At 41.9% G+C, this 17,573-nt stretch overlaps 1 protein-coding gene across 5 annotated transcripts in view; it reads right to left on the reverse strand.

Annotated features, from left to right (window-relative positions):
* Positions 1–8,387: 8,387 nt before the first annotated feature.
* Positions 8,388–17,573, reverse strand: part of ANKRD50 (ankyrin repeat domain containing 50) — a 44,938-nt gene continuing 35,752 nt past the window's right edge. For all 5 annotated transcript variants that reach the window (XM_082236893.1, XM_082236896.1, XM_082236895.1 and 2 more), the window contains 2 exons: positions 12,034–15,584; positions 8,388–11,305 (listed from right to left, as the gene is read on the reverse strand). In XM_082236893.1, the coding sequence (XP_082093019.1) occupies positions 12,037–15,584 (3,548 nt within the window). In that variant the 3' untranslated portion in view covers positions 8,388–11,305; positions 12,034–12,036. The remainder of the gene's footprint in view (positions 11,306–12,033; positions 15,585–17,573) is intronic.

Below are 17,573 nucleotides of genomic sequence, written 5' to 3' on the forward strand. Positions count from 1 at the left end.
TGGGCACCATTGAAATATAAATTATACAGTATTGTTTTATTGGATGTTGTTTTGTTTTAATATTGTGGGCACCACTTTGGTATCCGTTTTTGTACATGAAAAGCAGTACATAAATATTTCAATGAAATAGTGGTAATTAATCAATTAATTTGTATTGCAATCATAAGGAAGGCTAATCAGTCTCATCTCCAGATGTGAGCTTTGGATGAGTAGCATCAAAACTCCTGCTCTCTCTTTAAGGATTCTTTAAGCCAGACTTGGACCAGACAGCTCTTCAAATAGAGGACTGCTTTTCAAATTGAGGATGAAAAATAGGGCAGTGATGGCTGCCTCTGATCCGATTTGGGGGCCTTGTATCATGATGCAATGGGGGGGAGGATACATGCATCTTTTTCTTCCCCCTCCTGGCTGCATGTTTAAAGCAGGAAAGGGGGAATGAGGGGGCACACCCAGGCACATCTTCTCCTCTCTCTCCCTGCCACCAAACTGCCCTTGGGGTAGATAGTGCTGTTTTGACTCAGGAATGGCTCAACCCAATCTGGCCGAATCCTGGGTCAATGCGAATGCACCAGACTGATTTGGCTGGATCTGCTGCACAGCCCTTGTAGAACCCATTGACCATCCTACCCACAGATGGAATATTATGCAGACTTCAGGTTATTTATGGGGAAAGGCCCAATACATGCTTCACCTTTCAACAGCCGTTAGCTGCCTGAATCCTTCCCATTTTCTTCCAATAATTAAGCTTCCTTGTTGCAATGATACAAGCATTGATTGCAAGTGGTACTCAGATTGTATGGTTAGTTTTCATGCCAGCACTGCACTGGCACTGAAGTCACTGTGATGAAATGTAACACACATCATCTGGGTGGCCCACACGACGAAGGGTGATTGGTTAGGGTGAAGGGAGCACTGCCCCACTAACCTCAGTCAGCTGACCTGCCTGCCTTCTTACATGCTACCAGTTCAGTGGATGGCACTTACTGACAGCTGCTTCCTCTTTAGTCTCAGTGTTGCCTTTGTCAAACTCAGCAGGGAGCAGCAGACCAAGCGGGTTCTGCCTGTCATTGTCTCTGGCTCCACTTCCTGTTGGCCATCCTTCCTTCTACCCTGTCAGTTTCCGCTGGGCCCTTGCCGTTGGTATTTCTAAGTGCATGATGAATGTCCCTGTCTGGTTCATGGGCAATTGAAGTCCCAGCAAGGGACGTCAGGACCAGGGACAAGATGGCAGGGTGGGAGCAGGAATGGGAGTCCAGAAGCCGGGAGTCAGGAAGCCAAGGGTCTGAGGGTCAGAGAGCTGGGAGTCAGAAGCCAAGGGTACGAGGGTCAGGAAGCAAGGAGTCACAAAGCCAAGGGAGCAAAGAGTCAAGAAACCAAACGCAGCAAAGCAGGAACATGTTGGTGGCAAAGAGCTGAAGGGAAATGCTGACCTTATTTCCCATCCCAGTTCCTGCCACCAGGTGCTGTGAGTTACCAATTGGCCTCACCTGTGAGGCCCTGCCTTGCCTCTTCAGAACAAACTTAGGAAGGCCCCAGTCCTGGTCACAGGACCTGGCTCCTGCATGCACACCTGACAATGATAATGAGGAGCCTAAACACAGCAAAGTGTGGTATCCCCCACTAGCCCCATGCAGCAAAGGTAGTAAATTACGCCAAGAAGGAAATAGTATTTGGGTGTGGGGTGAACCTCAATAATGTGTATTGCAACTTTTTGCAGCAACGCCTTCCATCTCTACTTGATGAGTAGTGTATAGAATTATTTTTCCTTTGAAGTTGGGGAATATCTTTGCTGCGAGTTAATAAGGTAGAAAGCCAGTGCGGTATAGTTGTTAGAGCTTTAGACTAGGGCCTAGAGACAAGGTTCAAATCCTCAGTAATCTATAAAACTAACTAGGTGACCTTGGGACAGTCACTGTCTGATCTACCTCATAGGGTAGGTGTGAGAATTAAACAAGAAGGGGGAGAACCATGTATGCCATCTATCCTTGGAGGAAAAGTTGGGCTATCAATGCAATTTCATGGAAATATTATTTGGTGCTACTATTGCAAGCAAAACATTCCTGTTCTCCTAGGAACCTAATAAACTGCACTTCTAAAGAAGTTCAGGTGGACAAGTGAGAAGAAGAAGAAGAAGAAAGCAGTGTAAGTGCAGTGCAAAGGTTAAAAAAAAATCCAATTACTGCAGGAGTAAAGAGGCAGTAGAGAAGAAGCAATGTGATCCAGTCATTAAAGATCTAAAAGGCTGCATAGTAAAAAAAGAAAGAAAAGTAAATTGGATTTGGTTGCACTTTTTATTGATTTTGTTTTGCTGAAGTCATCCTGCAGAGCTTGGCTTCAGTTGGGGAAGAAAAGCAGAAAACAAAACATTTTTACTGGTTTTACTTGGGCAAGTACTTACCTGGAAGAATGTTATGCTCTGAAAGCAGCCTGACCAGCCATTTCTTGAACATGTGAGGGAATTATTTACCTTTAGATGCTGTTGCAGCTGAAGTACACAAAGAAAAAGAAAGGTCAAGCCTAAGTGGTAATACAGTGTGAAATACTAGCAAATTGCAGAACATATTGCAAGACAATTAAAATCCACTGACAAACTTGGATCTCGCATACATCTGAGACATATGCATCCGTTACCTGCCTTTTACCTATACTTACAAAAGAATTTTACATATGGAATTCAAGAGTTTGTCACTCCTTTTTATGGCACTACAATGATATGTTTCACATGTTTATTTATCAATACAATTCGTATCCTCCTCATCTTTCAAATATTGGTGAACACTGACCTGCATTATCCCATTTTAGCTTCATTAAGACAGTTAGGGCTGAGAGTGTGTGACTGACAGAATATCACCCAACAGGCTTCATGGCTGAGTTGAGATTTGAGCTCTGATTTCCCAAGCCAGCTCAAAACGTGAGTCATTCCATCACACTGACTCTTGGTGTCCAAGTTTTAGCCTCAATCTGTGGTTTCTACTTTTCATTTGTATATCAGAACTATGATTTAACCACACACAGCCTCATTATCCCCACTGAAATCAGGTACTATTACTACTACAGTGGTACCTCGCAAGACAAATGCCTCGCAAGACAAAAAAACTCGCTAGACGAAAGGTTTTTTTGTTTTTTGAGCTGCTTCGCAAGACGATTTTCCCTATGGGCTTGCTTCGCAAGACGGAAACGTGTTGCAAGTTTGTTTCCTTTTTCTTAACACCGTTAATACAGTTGCGACTTGAATTCGAGGAGCAACTCATAGAACGCGGTGTGGTAGCCTTTTTTGAGGTTTTTAAAGACTTTGGTGATTTTTGAAGCTTTTCCAAAACTTTCCCGACACCGTGCTTCGCAAGACGAAAAAAATCGCAAGACATCAAAACTCGCGGAACGAATTAATTTCGCCTTGCGAGGCACCACTGTACTATTAAGAATGATGTATTTCAAGTATAGATCACCCTTTATTTAAAATCACAGAACAGTTTACAGGCATGTGTCAATAGTTGGGTCATTTCCCACTTGGACTTATGGGATATGGTTCTTGAACGGATAAATTTATATCCATTTTAAAACACAAGACTGCAAAAATACCTTCTCCCATGCAGGTCATAATGGCTGTGAACTATCTCCAGTATCAGAAGTTGTATGGCTCTGAAGTATGTTTCTGAGAAGCATGAGTGGAGTGAATGCTCATATATATTCTCTTAAATTGTCAGCAAAATCGGAAAATGTGAGTGAGGAGACATCTGTTAGTAGAAACATTAAGAGGTCCTGTTTCCCTGACTGGTAGCTCCAAAGAGTTCTGGAGATTATGATTTATACCAATACAACTAAATTCCCACCACACATTGCAAAAAAAGTTCTGGATCTTCTAAGCCTCTGGAAACTTTTATATATTGTGGGTTATCTTTTCTGGAACTGCAAGGTCCACGCAGACTATTTACAAATCTGACTTCAGCCCAAATTTGCCAGCTTCCAAATGAGAAGTTCTGATCAAGTGCCTATTTGAGAGGTGAAAATTTTCCTTGGACAACAGTCCTTCTTGACATTTGAAACACAAAAAGAACAAGTTAAAGAATGAATAAAGGGGGGGAGACAACCCCAATTGGTTATAATATGCGGATGGAACAGTGGGAACATTTGTGAGAAAAAGGTTAAAATACACATTGTACTATGATTTAAAAGAGAATTTTTACAAAATGATTTATCATTGATACCTAACTCCTGAGAAGATATTTAGAATGTACAAAAATGTTCCAAATGCTTGTTGAAAGTGTCAAGAGCATGAAGCAACATTTTAGCATGCCTGGTGGATGTGTAAAAAAGCTAAAAGATATTGGATACATAGAGAGGATTTTGAAGGTTAATGTTCAACTGAAACCAGAACTGTTCCTACTGAGACTTATGGATCTACAGTTAGAAAGATTATGGGACTTTTTCAATATATGATTACAGCACAAAGATGAAAAGATTCATCATTACCTACCATGGATGAATGGTTGTTAAAATTATTCGACTTATCTGAGATGGTGAAGTTGACGTGTTTAATCACAGAAAAATCATTGTCAACGTTTACTAAAGATTGGAGGCTGCTTAGAGACCCTTTGTGTGAAAAAGAAAATGAACATAATATTTGGGTTTGAGGACTGAAGAGAATATTGGTTTATGGAAAGTGGATTTGTGGGTGTTTTCTTGGAGTGGATATGTTGAATAATTTTTTACGTATGGCTGACAGGTGAAGAATGGGAAGTTCTCCTTTTTCTTTTGTCTTCATCTGCTCCCCTCTTTCTGCTCTGTGTTATTATTTAGTTTTTCAGCCTTGATAAAAAAGATATCTGATGATGATGATAATAATAATAAAATAATAATAATAATAATAATAATAATAATAATAATAATAATAATAATTTATTTGTACCCGCCCATCTGGTTGGGTTTCCCCAGCCACTCTGGGTGGCTTCCAACAAGGATTAAAAATACATCAAAATAGCACACATTTAAAACTTCCCTGAACAGGGCTGCCTTCAGATGTCTTCTGAATGGTAGTTGTTTATCTCTTTGATATCTGATGGGAGGGTGTTCCACAGGGCGGGCGCCACTACCGAGAAGGCCCTTTGTCTGGTTCCCTGTAACTTTGCTTCTCGCAGTGAGGGACCGCCAGAAGGCCCTCGGCAGTGGACCTCAGAGTCTGGGCAGAATGATGGGGAATCTTTGCATTCCCCCCAAACTTCAGTAACATTGACTTTGAACATTTCCCAACTACAGTTCCTGCTGTAATATGTATTCCAGAGGAATTCATAACTATGCAAGGCAGGTTAATGCAACCATTTCTCCACCACTTTTCACCTTTTGCTATCACATTATGTATTTGTCATCTACAGCAATTTCCATTTTTAATGAGTACCACTTCTGGAAAGGGCAGATAGTGAACTGAATTTTAAAATATTGTGACTATGACAAGGAGTGAACCTTCCAGGCTACCTGGATTAGCCTGGATTTCTTGGTGGTGGTAGTTTTCAATAACCCTCACAACAGATCACTGGATTTAATTTTCTTCTCTCCATATATAAGCAAAACATTTTAAGGGCACACACCATTTCCCAGCAAGTTGTTCTGTTCTGCCAAGTCTCTGCAAGATTGAGTATGCATTTAGATGAATAATTTACAAGTCACCTCAATCAATATAAAAAAATTAAGTGCAGAGTACTCAAGTCCCCACAAGCAAAACCACCTCATCAAGGAAAATTATTAGCACACCTCTAGAGTCTACCATATAGATATTGATTATTTAATTATGTAAATAAGGCACAGCACACAAGTGAAGTTTAAAAATTAATCAGAGCTGGAAGGAAATCCAAGCCAATCTATTTTGGCTTCTTGTTTTAGAACATCACACATCAACCAATGTGCATTTCATAGAATGACATAACCCTTCACAGGTAAGTGCAAATATTGTAGCTCACCGAGCTGCACATTTAAATGTGTCATGGTACAACAAAAACCATGTAGCTAGGGCAAGCTAGTTACTCAAAAAGATTTGTGTAGCACCTTGGACAACAGGCTACTTACGTTACCCTCTGTCATTTAGGATATACAGGTCATACCTTGGTTTTCGAACAGCTTAGTTTTGAAACGTTTTGGCTCCCAAAAGCCGCAAACCCGTAAGTGACTGTTTCGATTGGCAAACTATTTTTGGAAGCCGAACATCCGACGGGGTTTCCAATAGGCGCTCCTGCAGCCAATCAGAAGCTGAGCTTTGGTTTTCGAACATTTTGGAAGTCAAATGGACTTCTAAAATGGATTCTGTTCGACTTCCAAGGTACGACTGTAGATGTCTGACTGTGCTTTCTTGTGATTCAAAATCAGAAAGTACTGATACTCAAAACATCTGTATGAACAACTGTGGGTTGTTTGGCATATTTGCTTAAACATTCAATTTGAAATCAGCTCCATTTTCAAACCCATCAACACTTTCCTCCTTAGATGCCATTTGCCTTTGCTTAGATTGGGCTCCTACCAATAACTCATTTTCAGGTTGTTGTTGGTTTTTTTGTTAACTCTGGGCAGGGGGAACTGAGGATGAAAGCCATATTTGGTATTAAAAAACCCAGATTTTGTATCATGCATCTGACACATATCAACTCAATACAATTTTACTTCAGTTTTGGAGCATACTTGTAAACATATTGGGACTTGTGTTTGGTAAATGTGCTGAAATCTCTACCTTAAGGCAAGTTCTTTATGAATCCAGCACAGAGTTAGTTCAGTAATTTTTAATAATCACTTTTGGTCTTATAACTCATTTTGGATTCTGACAGGCCCTTGGGTCGTTAGAGGAATCTCCATAACACAACAATCATGCAAAATAAACGATGGAATTTCTTTTGAAACATGCAAAATAAATCAATGCAAGTCCTGAAAATAACTATACAGTATTACACTATACAATCTCTATCACATATATACCCCCAAACCTATTATCATCTCAGGTGACAATAGATATATAAATATGCTATCAATGGATACCAGCTTTGATTTGAATTAGTGCAATGTGGATCATTATAACGTGTTTATAATGACAGATAAAATCTTCACAGAATTTCTATAAAACTTCTCAGAAGATAATAAAAACATTGGCACACGTGTAGGCTTTTTCTACTGTGTATCCAGTTTCTGGCATTGGAACGCTCTCCAGCATTGCAAAGTTGGAATCTGTAACCATTTCAAGCTTTCACTACTGTTGTTCATAAGGACTTTGAAAAGCTTCACATAATTCACTCTCCCAACTAGTCCCAAATGCAATTCACAAGTCAAGCTGTCCTAATACGAATAATAAAAGATATTTAGAAGAGACAAGAGATATTTACAAGGTTTGAGCATACTACACCAATATGGGCCCGACTGCACTGGCTGCCAATTAGCTTGTAGGCCCAATTCAAAGTGCTGGTTTTGACGTATAAAGACTTAAATGGCTCAGGACTGCTATACCTCAAGAACTGCTCTCTCCATATGAGCAAACCCAGACCTTGTGATCACTACCCAAGGCCATTCCCCATGTGCCTCCTTCACTTGAGGTCCCTGAGGGTGGCAACACAACAATGGGCCTTGTCTGTAGTGGCTTTCCATTTGTGGAATGCTCTCGCCAGGGAAGTTGTCCTGGTGCCTTCAATATATATTTTTAGGCACCAAGCAAAAACAGTCCCCTTCAACCAGACTTTGGGCTGATTAATATTCTAGGTAAAGGTAAAGGGGACCCCTGACCATTAGGTCCAGTTGTGACCGACTCTGGGGTTGCAGCGCTCATCTCGCTTTATTGGCTGAGGGAGCCGGCGTACAGCTTCTGGGTCATGTGGCCAGCATGACTAAGCCACTTCTGGCGAACCAGAGCAGCGCACGGAAACGCCGTTTACCTTCCTGCTAGAGCGGTACCTATTTATCTACTTGCACTTTGATGTGCTTTTGAACTGCTAGGTAGGCAGGAGCAGGGACCGAGCAACGGGAGCTCACCCCGTCGCAGGGATTCGAACTGCTGACCTTCTGACTGGCAAGTCCTAGGCTGTGTGGTTTAACCCACAGCACCACCCACATCCCTTCGATTAATATTCTATTAATATTATAGAATAGCATTAATATAGAATATTAATATTCTACAGCTTTTTAAATGTGTCTGCAGAAAGGAGGAGTTATTGTTTCACTGTTTTTATTGACTCGTTTTTATCCTGTATTTTGTTCTGTGAACCACCCAGAGATCTTGTGATGAAGGGCCGTATATAAATCTAATAAATAATAACAAGATACCACATTGCGTGTCCACATCCTTAACAGTATGCCATTTCCAAGCATGTTGGTACCTTTGTACCTAATATCGTTGTGCAGAGGATGAAAAAGGAGCAAGCAAATTGAAAACAAATGTCTGCTTGAAAAGCAAATATATTTATTATGCACTTTCATATACATAAGGATTTTTGCTTAATATAATACAAGAAATAAAATAAAAATTTTACAATGTGAAATTCAATGTACATTATAGGCTATTTACAATCCAATCCAGAAAAAAGTCTTAACTGTGCACCATGTTATTTGAAGAGTTTCAATGGAGGATAACGAGCATGAACAGACATTTGCATAGCAGCATAGTTGACAAGAGAAAATGATGCTTTAAGTAAAAACAAAGCCATTTCCCAATACTGATCATGACAAGGGTATCACTATAGTGTAAGATGATAAGGTTTCGACAGGTAAATTTGCCATTCAATTCCCTTTTCAGGTGACTTCCCTGGCACACATATGGTACAGATATTAATGCTCATCAGTCTTTTCCCTAGTCTCCAATTATGAATTGTGACACTTTCTTTAGTTTCCTCTAGGGAGGATTTTGGATAATATAGGGAAAAGAAAGGTGAAAGCAGAACCATAGATACAGAGATTTGTGAAACGAGAAAAAAAAGTAAGAAGTCTTGAATTCTGCTGCATTATAGCTGATCAGCCCTGCCAAGTCATGGCTTAGCAGAACTGAGCCACACACATCAATTCACAATTGCAAAGAAGACAGACCTGCCAATAATTCAGGGTGATTAATTTTACCTTTTTTTGAGAGAGAGGCCAGAGAAGCCAATATATTTTTTAAAAATCATACATTAAAGCAATGCGGAACAATCTCACACTCTTGTCAAATGGCTATTTTTAAACAGAGAAACACATGCTGCATTCCTAAGCGTTTCTGAAAATGTGCAGGAACTTTTTTTTTAATTATCTGAAAGGTAGCACTTTTCAGCTGACCTTCCTATAGCTGGTGTCTGCGTTTGGGCATGTTACCACCACCAGCTCTTTTAGAGACATTAAGATTATAGTCCGCTGAAAATCATGAAGACTTCTGCAATGTGTAGCCTTCTTGTGAAAATGGCCAGAAATATCACCATCTAGTCACAAGGTACATACTGTAATTTAAAAACACACAAATAAACAAATAAATATAATCTCAGCGACAGCTGAGATCCAGAGAAAAAGGCAGCCTTTAGGGATGTCTTTCTACAGATCAATACATCTAACATGAAAGAAGAGCTATATTCTTGTGCAGTGTTGAAAATATCCAGTACTTAAGATCAGAGCAAGTTGGGAGTAATGATTTGACACTCTTACCAAGCAACATTTTTATCTCCGGACTTAGCTCAAGAATGGGGAACCTTTGGCTCTCCAGATATTAAGACTGCAGCTCCCATCATTCCTGACCAAGATAGGCCTGATGGAGTGGGGGAGATAAAAGATCTGGCCTGCCAGACACTAACGGTTCTCCACTCCTGTTTTACATGTAGAAGGGTCCATATCCAATCCCTTGCACTTTTAGATAACGCAGGGATGGGGAAACTGGGCTTCCCCATGTTCTTGGACTACCACACCATTGGCCATGCTGACTGGGACTGATGGGAATGGGACGTCTGAAGGACCAGAGGCTCCCCAGCCCTGAGTTAAAGGATCTCTGTTACATGGCTGGGAACATACAGTGCTGGACTTAAGGGACCTAAGACCTGACTCCACCTGGAGCTATTTCATATGCTCAAAAGCAAAACCAGATAAGTCACTTTGGGTTGCCCTGGGCAAGAGAAAGCAGCTAGCAAATTTAAATAGTTACCATCATTTGAGTGGGTAGTATGAAAACTGGCCTCGATGCTGAAGAACTGTTCCTTCATAAACCACCTTCAAAACAAGTAGCAGAGACAGGACCCAATAAATTGCACTGTTGTGCTCCACCCCAGGCTGAAGGTAAGTACTGAAGTTAGCCAATACTGTCACAAGAGTTGCTTTCCTTATGAGAAACATCTGAACAACACAGAAAACCAACTGTACATTACAGCAATGCAAATGTGATTTTACGTGTACAGAAGAGTAGCTTGTGTTTTGAGCCAGTTTACATCTTCAAAATCTGCCCCACGTTACATGTTTGCTGTGGCTTCTGTTGCTTTACGCTCCCATGAGCAGATACAGAATGCAATGCATAAACCAGATTCTCCACAGACTCAGACACTGGTGTCTGAGACTGCAGTTGTGATTTATGAGCTACCACAGGTGGTGTCGACTGCTGCTGTGGCTGTTACCTGGGGATGGGCCAATTCACATTATCTATTCTCCATGCAAAGAGTACTCTCTGAGGACAGATGGGGTCTTTTATGTGGATTTTGATCATGATGGACCCTGCAGGAAAACAACAAAAGGTCTAATGGCACCTAAAGTCCTACATCAAAAGTATGCCGCAACACTTCTAGAAGTGGGTTCAAATAATTAATGGGAACTCTAGCTTCGGTCAATGGAGGAGGGGTTCCCTTAGTCTTTGAGGTGACATTGAACATTCCTTGTCTGTTTGACTGTGTGCAGAGTTTCTTTTGCACATGAATGTAAAATAAATACAGAAAGCATTGCTGTTTGTCACAAAGTCCACTGTGGCACATTTACACTGATAAAGCCTTCTGGAACAGAGAACTCAAATTTCTAGCTCTTAACAACTTTTCAGCTGTGTGAGTGGAAATACAACATATCTTGTTCTGCTACTGAGGAAGAAAAGAAAGTGCTTATTCTGTGTAGTAAGTACAAAGTACACAAAATAATTTTTGTTTTCTGAAGCACAGAAGGTTACATTTAAGAAGGCAGCCTTATTTTTTTTTTTCTTTAGGCACATTACAGTAATCAAGGTAACTGTACTGCAGTGATCACATTCGTAATTTTCAATGTGGTTCGACAAGCAAGACATGCTTTGATTCCAGCCCGGGTGACAAAACATTCCAGGCAGAAACTCTTCATTTTATTCATGGTGTCATGGAGCTGCCTTGAAAACAAAAACAAAACATAAAATTGTTACATTCTAAGTAGATCATCTCAAAACTATGAATAAGCTGCTGTATGTGGCAATCTATCTCATGTAGTCGTGATCACTGAAAATCTTGTACTTTACATTTGCTTATGCATTTTCTTTTGCAGGGATCAAGTTTGAAATGATGACACACACAGGGTCAGATAGCATGTTATTATGCTGCTTCCAGAAACAGCACCATGCTAAGCAATACAGCTAATTAACAATGGTAGCTTGGCCATTCAGTATGAGATAAAATTCATTTTCTTAAAAATATATGTGAAGCATACACATCAAATAACTCATGTTAATAATAATAATAATAATAATAATAATAATAATAATAATAATAATGTACACACAGCATCCAGACATTGGTCAGAGGTGGCTGACAGATTGGTGTGCCAGACAGTTATCAGTCAGTGCTTTTGAGCAGAAACTGAGCTACAGGACCCCACACTCTTATTGGTGGGAGTTATGCAGAGGCATTGGAGAGAAGACTATTGTTATCAATGTGGATGCAATATGATGAGACTTACATAGAACGCCTCTGGCCAATTAATACCATGAGCATGTAAGGTACTGATCTGGCTGCCCCCTGCCTCCAGTCCTCTTGCACAATGGTCTTTGGTAAGGACATGAGGTCTTCTCCCCCTTAGCTTTTGATGCCTATCTGCACTGCCACCCTGCTGAAAGTGCCTCACCTCTTACAATGGTGTTTCCTTCTTATAGTTGAAGCTTGGGTCATTCCCCTCAATTTGAAGTTTTAAGGCTTGCTTAAGGCTCAGCTCCGTCTCTGCAGAAGGATAGCCTTCCAAAACTTCCTGATGCCCTCGATCCTGTACTGTTCGTGGGACAGAAACTCTGCCAAGAAAAACCTGATTGCTCTGAAGGTGGTAGTTTGGATTAGTCATTATTCCATTTCTCTTTTTCTGCTCCCCACTTTGTTGGTGGATCAGGAACTGCTGTTGAGACCGGCAAACTTCCTGATGGGCCGGAGGGACTAAAATTTTACACTGAGTGTCACTAGGCATTGATTTAAGGGGCACACCAGCCCCACATTTGGCAACAGGTATCCTTTTATCAAACTGAGTCATTTCATATTCAAGGACTTTTGGTTGAGAGGAGGTGCTCTGTTTCACCTTTTTCCCAGCGGACCCGGATTTGTTGGAATTCTCTGTTTTCCCCGTTTTGCTGGCTTTTGTGGATTTCAAGCTGGGCTTCACCTGGCTCCATTCAAATTCGCTGTTTGGCGAACTATGATTCTGACTTAAGGAATGAGTTGTGGAGGAAGGAGAAACAATAGACTGCCTACTTCTACTGCGGGGTAATGAATGCTGCTGTATTTGTTCCGTAAAGGACATACTGTGGAAGCTGTCGATCGGTACTGTCTGGGCAGTTGCTGTAGATGAAGTTGTGCGTAGAGAAGAGTTTTTTGAGCTTTTCAATGAATTATTGGATAAGGAGGACTTTTGCCGATCAACTGTTGAATCGGGAGATTCAGAAGGAGAACTAAAGGCATGAGCTGGCCCATTAGACAAGCCACGCAAAGCAGGCTGCGTATCTCCCCCACCAGTGCTTCCCGAACTATTGGATTTTATGGTTAAGGATTGCATCTTTGAAGATGCTGATTGCAAAGGTTTTTGTTCCATTGTATGGACCGGAGAAGGAGTGCAGCCATTTAGAGTAGAAGCACCATATTTTTCCAGTAATTTAATTATCTGCGTGTGTCCATTTTTTGCAGCCACACGCATAGCTGTGCGCCCAAATTGATCCGCATGATTTGGATCGGCACCGTGCTCCAGTAATATCTGCACAACATCGATGTGCCCTTCTTGGGCTGCAATGCAGAGTGCAGTAGCACCCTGATTGCACGTGTGGTCCACTAGGGCCCCACGCTCTATCAAAAGCTGAACTACTTTGACATGGCCCTGCCATGCGGCAGACTGCAAAGCTGAGCGTTTCTCATTGTCTGCGGCATTCACATCAGCATGGTACGTGATCAGCATCTGTACCATCTCCACATGGCCCTGCCAGCAGGAAACATGGAGCGCTGTCCTTCCTTCAGCATCACTGGCTTCGACATTTGCACCATTTTCTAAAAAATACTCAGCCATTGTTAGCTGGTTTTCTAGAGCCAAGATATAAAGCGTTGGCCGGCCATCAGCATCTTTGTAATTCACATCAGCTCCGTGACTGAAAAGTAGCTCGACAATGTCTCTATGGCCTTCTAAAGCAGCAACACGGAGAGCGTTTCTCCCATCATAGCCCCTGTGATCAATGTTAGATTTGTTTTCCAGCAAGGTCTGCACACAATCATAGTGACCTTCCTGGGCAGCCAATATGAAGGCTATGCGCCCGTCATTATCAATTTCATTTGTTCGAGCACCTTGTTCTATAAGTGCTTCACATATCAACCTGTGTCCTTCAAAAGCTGCCATGTGCAAAGGTGTCCATCCTGCATCGTCCCTATGATTCTCATCCAGCCCTCTATCCAGCAGAGTCCGTACTACTTCAACATTGCCTTGTGCAGAGGCTATACTAAGAACCGTCCGTCCTTCACTATCAATGCTATCCACAGCTGCCCCCCAAAACAAAAGAGTATTTACAACTGATGCATGGCCCATGGAAGCTGCAGCAAGAAGAGGAGTGCGGCCATTGTTGTCCGTATGGTCTACATCTGCTCCGCCTTCCAGAAGCAAATCAACAACATCTACATGTCCTTCGTAGGCTGCCACTAGCAGTGGGGTCATGCCATCTTTGTCACAATGGTCCACCTCGGCGCCCCGGTCAATTAAAAGGCTCACAACTGAAGCATGTCCTTTACTGGCGGGTACACAAAGAGCAGCAACGGAGAGGGCAGTCCTTCCATCCACATCCTCATGGTTTACTTCTGCTCCGTGGTCCAACAGATGCTCCACAATCTCTTTATGCCCCATGTATGCTGCTGCAATTAAAGCAGTTCTACCTTCATTATCCGCTTTGTTGACCTCAGCCCCATGTTGCAACAGATTCAGCACAATATCTTCATGGCCTCCCCAAGCTGCTGCTCTCAAGGCTGTCCGACTGTCAGCGTCTGCACAGTCTACTTTTACTCCAGCATAGAGGAGTGCAGAAACCACCTCGGTATGCCCGCCCCAAGCTGCCGATCGCAGGGCTGTCCACCCATCATGGTCCGTGTGATTTATGTTAGCGCCGCACCCAATCAAACAGTTGACAACTTTGGTGTGGCCTTGCCGAGCAGCTAGAGTAAGTGCGGTCTGCCCATGCGTGTCTTCAATCTCTAAATCTGCTCCTCTGGAAACTAGCAGATTGACTACATCAAGATTGCCACTATATGCCGCGTTAGCCAAGAGTGTTCTACCATTCGAGTCACACTGGTTTACCGAAGCACCATTATCCAATAGGGTTCGAATAGAATCTTCTCTTTCCAAAGCCTGCCGTACAATGCAAGATGTCCGATCGTCCTCACTGTTGACATGAGCACCGGCTTTTACCAGCAACTGTAAAACTTCTTGTTCTTTGGGGATCAACGTTGACAAAGAGTCCTTGACAGGCGTACCATTCCAGATCATCCACAAAGCCAGTTCAGAGGTTTCCAGTTGCAAGTTGGAATCAATTAGGTGCAAAGCAAATTCTTGAGCCTCCAGAGGCGATAAATCCTTGGCTCGACAGGTGTAACTCATTGCAAGCATTCTGTGCCCTTCTGCTGCGTTGCACAAATATTTTTGTGTACAGTGCTTTACATCCAACAGCCATTCTGCAAAGCTGTAGTGAAAAAGGATCTTTGTGTTTCCGAGACCATCGACAAGAACTTTCGACAGAACATCTAGCTTGCGCTGGAAGTCCTCCATAGATAATGCCATGTTTTTGGTCCATACTGCATGGAACAATTCAACTGTAGTTAGTGGCCTGCAAGCAGCAAGGATTACATTCAGAATAGGTTGGACCTTTGCAAACTGTTTTCTCACAAAAAGTCTTTGACAAAGCCAAAGATAGAGGCCGTTGAGTGTCCCAGGGATATCGCGGATTTCTCGTAACATGATAAAGTTTTCCACTACTCCATCTAGGACACGCTCGAGATACAGAAAACATCCACTGCTTTTAATGTGAAGCTGATTCAACATTTCTGCAGTTTCTTTTGTGAGATGTTGTCTCAGTGCTTCTTCTTGATCTAAGCGATGAAGAATATACTGTTGGACATCTTTCACGATGTAAGCCTTTCGGAGATCATCAAGGCTTATCTTTCGAAAGCCTATAAGAAGAAAGGAAAGAGGGGAGGAAAGTAAGTTTTTCTGAAATTTAGTTGCAAAGAAGCTTATAATCGCTCATTGTATTTTTGCTGTTCTTAAGACGGTAGAAACGTTATTCTAAAAAAGTGAAAGGAAGATGCCACTGAAAAGGTCTACCTAGTCACAAGAATGTAGTGCATATGTGCCATCTACATGTTGCAGAACCACCGCTCCCATCAGCCTCTACAAGCATGGACAATGACCAGGAATGATGCGAATTGTAGTTCACCAATATCTGGACGGCCAAAGATTTCCCATATCTGATGTAGGAGAAGGACAGAATATGGTGTTTGATTTGAAGATATGAGCTCAGTGTTGCTGTTTGCCCTTGGAAATAGTGTCTGGTTTTGGCATTCCTCCCAGAACTTTTTTTTTCAGACTTAGAAAACATTACATAGTCTGCACGTACTTTTCTGGAACCAGTTCCAGAATGAAAGTAACAGCAAAATTTCAAGTGGATGAATTGAAGACTGCTTTTATATAGCTATTGCAATCTCAGCTCTCTTTTTGCAAGCAACTAACTTCAGCTGTTCTGGTTAGTAATTTGCATACTGTTCCTGAGAGTCACCTAATCGCTAACGATCTGTGGGTTTCAACTTAAGATGGTCAATAAGGCCAAATTATATTGTGGGTGAAAGCTGTTAAATGATCAACAGCCCACCCCAGTTTAAACCATGTATCCAGGGGGCTATAATAGTTAGGTTGCAATTGTTTTGAGTCATGTTTATTGTGTTTACAGCACTCTGGGATCAAAGTGCTCCACTTTCCAATAAACCTTCTTTTGGGGTATAATGGTATAATGGGATAAAGGAATCCAGCTGGAATGCTCAAGTCCTATGGGCAAGAGTGCTGCAGTAATACTAAGGGACACGAGAGATTTTTACAGCTGTTGTGCTGACTGCTGGAATTTACAGTGTCCAAACACAGCAGAGGTCCAAGGCTGGGTGGATTCACAAACATGCAGCAAACAAGTTATGAAGGGACAATTTGATTCTGGATAGAAACAGGCAATCACTCCAAAATTTTGAGAGAGATTATCAGCCACATGTGTCCAATGTCAGCTGCTTTCTGATAAGCACTTGCTACCTGATAACCACAGTTTGTGCATTTGGTCAAAGGCTGGGGAATGTCTGGAGCACAGGCCAATATGGGCATGGCAGCCTCCCCAGTTTGGGTAAGCCATGACCATCTAGCCTACATGTGACCCTACAAGTAAGAGAGGGGCTTGCCCAAAGCCTAAATCTGTATCCTAATCTTTCCCTGACAGTGCAACACAAATAGACTCCAGCTTTTATTCTGTTAACTGTGATCATGCCAGAAGTGAAATGCAATTAAGCATTTGATTTTGAAAATGAAGATGCACAACACAGGCCACTTATGCAATTTTAATGGAACTAAAGTAGCACTTTGGCATAGCAGAACCATGCTATCACGACAACATTCCAAGAGAAGTCACCGCATCCAGGAGTTGGAAGGGGGTCCTCTGAAGATTTATCATTTCTCCCAAGCCCTTTCGTGTTCAATACTCCAAGGACAAGATCATAAATCTAATACCTTACATTAATCATCTAAAGACAAGATAATTTGCTAGCCTACTTTATGTTGTTGGCTACTGGAAATCCTTAACGATGTGTGGACAAGCAAAGTGACAGAATGGGCACGTACGATTCATAAGACATTTTTCACGGCATGGAATAGCAAACAGCCGCTCCATCACTAAATACTTCTGGGGAAGCATGAGAACTCTCTAACTAATAAAGATTCACCAACTGTTTGCCAAGGCCTAATCTGTGTACAGCTGGGATGGAGATGCAGGTCTCAGAGTCCTGGGATACTTCTGAGGACACATCCCCTCCCTCTTCTAGGCTGCACACCCCTAACCAGCCTTCTCCACACTCTCCTCCAGAGTTTCTGCCTGTCTGGAAAATGTCATTGAACTGTGAAAACACTTC

The sequence above is a fragment of the Podarcis vaucheri genome (assembly GCF_965113315.1).
Source record: "Podarcis vaucheri genome assembly, chromosome: 9".
In the NCBI taxonomy this organism is placed as follows: Eukaryota; Metazoa; Chordata; class Lepidosauria; order Squamata; family Lacertidae; genus Podarcis; species Podarcis vaucheri.